Source organism: Poecilia reticulata, linkage group LG5, assembly GCF_000633615.1.
Source record: "Poecilia reticulata strain Guanapo linkage group LG5, Guppy_female_1.0+MT, whole genome shotgun sequence".
NCBI lineage: Eukaryota > Metazoa > Chordata > Actinopteri > Cyprinodontiformes > Poeciliidae > Poecilia > Poecilia reticulata.
This window is the reverse complement of record NC_024335.1, coordinates 13,159,013-13,166,405: the sequence shown is the minus strand read 5'-3', so window position 1 is coordinate 13,166,405 and position 7,393 is coordinate 13,159,013. Positions and strand designations below refer to the sequence as shown.

General features: G+C 37.1%; 1 protein-coding gene across 1 annotated transcript in view; it reads left to right on the top strand.

The window, feature by feature from the left end:
* The window catches only part of igsf21a (immunoglobin superfamily, member 21a), a 209,594-nt gene extending 202,680 nt beyond the window's left edge, over positions 1 to 6,914 (top strand). Inside the window, exons 9-10 of the mRNA XM_008409119.2 lie at positions 853 to 891; positions 6,744 to 6,914. Coding sequence (XP_008407341.1) covers positions 853 to 891; positions 6,744 to 6,820 — 116 coding nt within the window. The 3' untranslated portion in view covers positions 6,821 to 6,914. The remainder of the gene's footprint in view (positions 1 to 852; positions 892 to 6,743) is intronic.
* The last annotated feature ends 479 nt before the right edge of the window (positions 6,915 to 7,393 follow it).

Below are 7,393 nucleotides of genomic sequence, written 5' to 3'. Positions count from 1 at the left end.
GAGAGAGAGAGACAGCCTGATTATTGGCTCCCTACCTGCAAGCTGAATTAACATATTAAGTCACCACTCAGAGTGGTAATATGGTCTTACATAACTGTAAAATGAGTCAGACAAATATAGTCTGGCAGCAGCAAACAAAAGCTATAAACTGTACTTGGATGAAGAAGCCCACACAGATATGTATACTTAAGCAAATTTGCTGGGTGTGGTAAGCACATGGGTGCACACTGAGAGTGGACACATTAATTTTGTGTTTGTGTGGCTCCAGTGAGACCAGAGCAGTTTCACATTGTGCTTTACATGTACCTTCCATCTACTTATATGCAAAGTTAAACATCCAAAAATAGCTCACAGAAGGGAATTAAAGAGTGGTTACTAACACTCTGCAAACCCTCCCGCTGCCTCCTTTGCAATTACTGTATCCCTGTGAGAACATTGAGAATACATTGTCAGAGTGTTTTGTGCAGGTTAGACGTTGATGCAGTCTATTAAATGTAGAGGCTCCAAATCTCTTACCCATACCTGCTGGCCCTTAGCTGCTGTTCACTGCTCTTACTGCTTCTTGAAAAGTGTTCTGGTTGTTCTGTTGCAGTGCTTTGTGTTCCCAGGTCCATTAACTAGCTTCGGTCTTTCTTATCGGGACGTGCCATTTAGTGTGCACTTCGATAACTTTGGAATTCTGCTCCATTAGAGAAATGCAAGCTTTGTCAGAGAATGCATTTTTTCCCCTTCTTTCTTTCTTAGTTACACATTTTTTTCTAATAATAATTTCATTCTTCTTTTCTCTAAAGTACTCATCATCTCTATAGCAACTGCAGCATTTCATTGTCTCGTCTTTTTTTTCCCCAACAGAAAATCCGAGCATGATGAAAAACACGCAGAATCCGAACAGTAAGTATTTCAGCTCTTAGGATAACAAACTTGAATATGTGGTGTTAATGTGTGGAGTGCAGCATAGCATAAGTACAATGTATGAAATGATTCGCCATGTGTAAAGTCTTTGTGAGCAGTTCAGACAGAATTAAGCTATGACAATGTTCACAAGTGGCTAAAATACCACTTCAGTGACTAGCTGTGCACATCACTGTTGAAAAAGTGCAAGATTACCGGTGTTTCATATGTGCAGCGGGGGGCTCGTTTCTGGCTTCTCAGATTATCATATGTAAAGTGAAGGATTCTGAGGAGAAGCCACAGCGATGTGACAACAGCCTCTCCATCCCTCTAATTTTGCTGTCTTTCCCTCCGCCTCACACTGCAATCTTTCTGTCTTTCCTTTTCCACTCTAAAATGTGCTCACTTTTGTTCTCCCAGTTTCATTCTACAATATATCTTGCTGCTTCAACCATTCTTTTTGGTTCATTCCCTATTGTCAACATCTCACTTTTTTTTCTCTTATTCTTTATTCCCTTCCATCAGTGTTTTTTTTTTCTGCTTCTCCTCTTAGCTCAGAGTCTCTGATTTGATGCAGATTTTCACTCACTCAGACCTTAAGAGGAGTGTAGATCATGCTTTAGTGTGAAAAACATTCAGCTTTGGCAAAGTAACCAGAGTTTTGAGCCTTAACAGATGGGCCTCTGAAGCATGAAGTAGTTCACAACTCACCAAGACGGAAATTAAAGTGCGACCCTATAGAGATAGCAATCAGAGCTGTGATACAGTAGTAAGAAAACTGAGTGAACTTTAACAAAAGACTCTTTAATGGCTCATCTAGATTAGTAAAGCTCATTTCCACCCACATCTCAGCTACACTGTAAAACCCACTCAAGGCAAGATTTTTGTCTTCAGTCAGAAAGCATGTAATCTACATTCATTTATTTGTGAAATGACTGTGCAGTCGACACTTGTTAGGCAGCTATGGATTCTGGGCTCCCTCAGCCGCTATGAAAGCAGGATATCCAGGTAGACATTCACATTTTCAAAAAGTGTTGCAAGGCTAATTAGATACTGAAATGAGTTTTGAATGCTTTTCTTCATCATGTCAAATGTGAAACGCTGAAATGAATCACAATGGGTCTATTTTACAAGTCAGCTCTGTGGCTAGCAGGTCACACTCAGTTTCACTGCAAGGAGCTGGCTCACACAATGGTAATCTTGCCCAAAAAGACAATCCAGCCAAATTTTATCAGACTATTAAGCGTGCCATGGATTGTGAGCCACTGCAGTCTGTATGAATATCAAAATGTGTAATTTCTTTTTGAGGGAAGCAGCAATTTGCCCGTAGTGACAGTAACAAAAAAATTTGGCAAGCTTTAGCGATACATCTGTATCACCGTAATATTGTTTTCTTAAAATACTGTTAGATTGAGTTACTACACTAACCTCTAACCTTGGATTTTTATGGAAATATGGTAAAATATGCAAAGTTTTCATTCGGATGTAATTACACACTTCTCTTGTATCACATCTCAGTCTAGGACAAAAATGACTTTATCAATATACTGAAGACATGTTAGCAAGCATATGTATAACTTTCAACCTAATTAAACAGTTATTATAAAATTTAGTAGGATGTGATTTTTGTTGKATAATAGAATTGTTGAACTTCGGTTTCACTACTTGATACACAGCGGCGTACAACCACCTCATCTTCTGCTCATGAATCAATWCTTCATGATAATTATGAGAAACCTATTAATACAAAAAAGGTCATGGACATCCATTTATGAATCCACATGAAAATACAGTTGCTAATTAATGTTAAATATGTTTTTTTGTTAAACAGRAYGTGTTCAGTAGAATTCATGACTTCTGGCAATTTACAAGCAACAAAGCATTAATAAAATATTTAGCAATTTTTTGTTTTGTTTTATTTCTTCTGTTTTTATGTAATGAGCTGCTAATGGACTGAAAAATTAATTTTATGCTATAATTATTTCAGTATAAGCTCCAWTGCATGCATGTAATGCCCAACTTTGTCCCAGTCTGCAGCAGGAAAAGCATCCCAGGCAGTCGGTAACCAGGGCTGTCTTTGGSCTGATCTGCAGTAGTCAAACAGTTTATTAAAATAAGAGCTTTTTACTAAACCTCTATGTTCAATTTCAGAAACATCACCTTGTTTATTTTATTTTTATTTTTTTTGGGGGGGGGGTGGCTTCCCACACCAACTCTGTTGCTCCAAGTTAATCTTCATKTTGCTCTTTCTCTGCGAGCCATGTCTGTGGCATGCAAATTTGAGAATGCAAATGCCATGGAAACCACGGGAACAGGTGTGTCAGAGCAAGGACAGAATTAGGTCAGAATGGGCATACGCAGGTGTCTTGCATGCAAGTCAAATTGATGTACAACATGACGCCAAGAGGTTACAGTACACAAGCCTGAGCAGTAAGGCTGAATGTCCAAATCCTTGTCAGGTTGATGGGAAGAACCACCARCAATGAGTTKGTGAAGGYTGCAGAAAACATTTACCAGCTATTTGTATTGCGGGCTGCSTTTGTTAATCTTTGTCAGTATTTCTCCCTGTGATGCAGCTTATCACACTGCGTTATTTGGCAATGAACTGCACTTATCAGATGAGGGAAACTGAAGACCTGTTCTCTGTCAAATATTACTGTATCAGCCCTGTCTAGCTGGAGTGCCAAATGTGTGAGGTTGTCAGGCCYGATACAGACGTGTAAATGTAAAAAACCTAATTTTTTAACAAACTCTCAGGAGAGAAATRTTGCTTTTACTCAGTCAAAAAAAAGAAGCCACATTGCAAGCAGGAGGCTGTCATCATGTGATCTGCATTTAGAGCAGTGGTATGCAAAATTCAAATTCATATCCCGTTTGGAACACTTTAGGAATAGGAAACACAGTGCCGGGGTTACGAGTGTACAGGTCCTTGCCACGGTTAGAAATAATAAGCTTYCTCTGGATTGTTTTTATTTAGCATAGAGAAAGGAAAATATTGCTTTTAGCATTTTAGGTCATGCACATAAAGCARTCGCTCAACATCTTCCTGCAGACATCCGTCCCACTGGTCTGAGAAAAATCAATTTGGCAGAAATGCTGAAAGATCTGAGCCAAACATATGAGGAAAAACAAATGGCTGGGTGACTTCCCCCCATGGCTGTAGTCTGGAAGGGCACCTCAGATGATGATCCCATGCTTGAATGAGCCCATTACCTAATGAGAGAGTGTACTCGTTACAGCGATCCAGTTGTTGTTGAATGTTTCATGACTTGAATTTAAAAAAAAGAGGGCACTCTGATGCTGGAACTTTGATTTTTTTTTTGTTGCTTCAATCATAATTACAAAGATAATCCAACTTTTTATGTTTAAACTTAAAAGAAAAAATATTTCAACACATTGCTCAGACATACTAATCCGTATTCACCAACAGGTCTAACAGGCACCAGATCATATGAAGTGCAGCCACACCTTTACGTCACCAGCTCTTCAGTGTGCATGTGAATGTTGCTTAGCAATAGACTTTCACTATCTGAATAAACAGTTTATGTCAACAAAGACACACCTACAGTCAGCAATAATCTTTCTCCTGCAGTAACTTTAATTTCAAAGCAGGATATCCTTTAGGGAATAAGAAAGGTCTTTACCAATCATACAGATTTAAATCAATAAAACAAAATCTGGGTAAAAAATATCACCCATTCCACACAGCAAGATATGACGTGAAGTAAATTGCAAAAGCATTTAGTTTGATGCTGCGACAATTGTTATATGAAGCAATATTGACACTTCAGAAGACATTTTCTATATGAGAGTTCTTTGCGCTMAAAAGTGATTGTATCGCGGTCTCTTACAGAGAATGACAATCATAAATTTTGTAAATGTATGCAATCAAAACTATTCATCAGTTTTATTCTCCAGATGTACTCCTAGCAAGGTACATAAAATAAAAATAAATCATGGCAGTTTGTTGACTGGTGTCTCTGTTTTATGGAACAGAATTGTGTGCAAAAACAGTCCTTATGCACAACAAGTAAAATAGTTCTTCTAATGTCTGTGTATTATGGATATCATGATATTATGAAACATCATTCTATGCATCTTTGCATAGAATGATCTATGCATGATCKTTGGTTCACAGTAAAGAATAAGTAATCCACACTAATGCAACTTGACCTCATTTAGATTTTATTAGGTAATTTTCATGCTAGTAATTTTCTACATTTGAATTACTTATTTGTATCATTTTTTTATATAAACAAACTTTACAACATGTTTCAGTATAATCAATCACTGGTGAAGAGTGTTTTTTTGTAGACATTTTAAGTCTTAAACCCCATACTATTAGAAGACTGTTGCCAAATTAACCGTCTGTTTTGTCTGAGATTGCAATTTTAAGAGACACGTTTACATCCCTAGGAAAATAAAGATATGTTTACAGTTGTATTGCCCTTTTACGTTTTCACAAAAGACCATTGTTAAGATACAGCGTTACTGTTCTCAAATTACAAGGATGGAGACTGATGRCTGTATCGATTTGCCTGATAAAATAATCATTATTGCACCAGGGTCAGTTTTAAGCAGTTTGGACACCTGAGCCTCCACCATCATAACCTAGATTTATCACTKATGTTGCTTGGCAGAGAAAACAGGGGCAAAACTTACTATAGTGTCTTGTAATTTAATATTCACCAATATATCTCTGGATCTCATACATATAAACATTTTCAGTTTGAGATTGTTTTTTTAGTTGCTAACCTATGCCAAAAATTGGGGATCCTGTTAGACTGTTAACCTTCCACTATTGCTTTTTCTTCAAACCCACAAACCTTAAGAGCTTCAGAAATCTTAACCTTTTGGTCCTCAGTGTGTCACAGGCTCTCTTTTCCCAGGCAGGGAATCCTCTCTCTCACTAATACTTCTTGGGTTTTCTGTAAACTGTGGTTTCTACAGTAGGTTTCAGACTTTTGTGATGAAAATCACAATGATGTTTAATGATTTTACATTYTTGGACAATTTYATTCAAGGCCCACATTTAAAATTACGGTGCAGGTAGGGGTTGCTAAAGMTGTTTGCGTGTGAATGTGTGATTWGTTCATTTTCTTTTCTATGAACCATAGCTCATGTTCATAGAAAATAACTCTTTGTGCTTTTTTAATTAACCACAAACTGTTTTGTACCAACTGATGAGGTCACAAGCCAAAGCATACTTGTCCACTACTAAAGTTGTTTGTTTTAGTATTTAGTCTTCACTTTATATCTGGAGCTCAGATTAAAATTACTGTGTTTTCTAAGATCTAAACTACATTTTTCTCTAAAAATTGTATCATTAAACAACAGGGCTGAAAMGTGTTGATGGGAAAAAAATTAAAGAGGAAATGCAAATACTATAAGTGTGTCAGCAGTATCAGGATATGATATGCTGTCATTTTAACATGAAAAGTATAGACATCACTTTTAAAACGGCTTGAATTTGCTGCTCTTTGCTGCTGCTGCTGCTGCTGCTGCTGCTGCATACTCCACTGCAGTCAATTAATGGACATGCACTTAATAAAGTGCTGAGCTACTCTGGCTTCTGATAATTATTAAGAGGAATGTGGCAGATCATATTATTATAGACAAAAAAATAATAATTCAAGAACTGCTTTTCAGAGTTTAGCTAAATAGTCAAGGGGAAAATTATGGCAACTCCTATAAAAAAAACTATAAAGTTCCAGGATGTCTTAAATTACAGTCTCTTAATTAATATTGTTGCATTTGAATGTTATGAACATGAGCTGTGAGCCGTTATAAACCAAGAGAAAATCAATGTCTGATTTATGTTTGTTTATTTATTTTTTTTATCTTGTTTGCAGATGAAGCCACTCGCACAGAAAAGCGTGGACTGACGTGGCTTGCACTGGTTCTCACAGTTACAGTGGGACTGACGTGAAACTGCTTCTTCAAGACACTCTCCCTCACAAATATAGACACACATTTTGCCCAATCAAAACACAACATCTGAATATGCACACAGAAAAAAAAAACATACATACAGTTCAAAGACCTTCCACAATCCTGCAAGCCTACTCCAGTCATCAACAGACCCTCTTGTCATCTGTCAAACAAGAATCAGTGCCACCACGTGATGGTACTTTGTTTTATAACAAAATTATATTCAAGATAATATAAAAAGAACAACGTGATGAACTTCACAGTTACCACCTCCTATATAGTTCCATTCTATTACTTTTTTTGTTCCTTGTCCTAAGTCTGCCTGTTGATTAAAAAAAAAAAAAATCAGATGATTTAAAACAGAAGAAAAAAAAGCATTTGGATTTTATTTTCATGAGTCACAATATTATTGGTGTTTTGTGAAATGTGGACAAATGGAACTGGCTTTGACTGCACCATCCTATCAACCACTCCCATCTGTTACATGTCCTGGAATGGACCAGATTAGCAACAAGCTGAAAAATGATGGGAGAACAGACCTCCAGATGCTCCGAGGGAACTTTCATATATA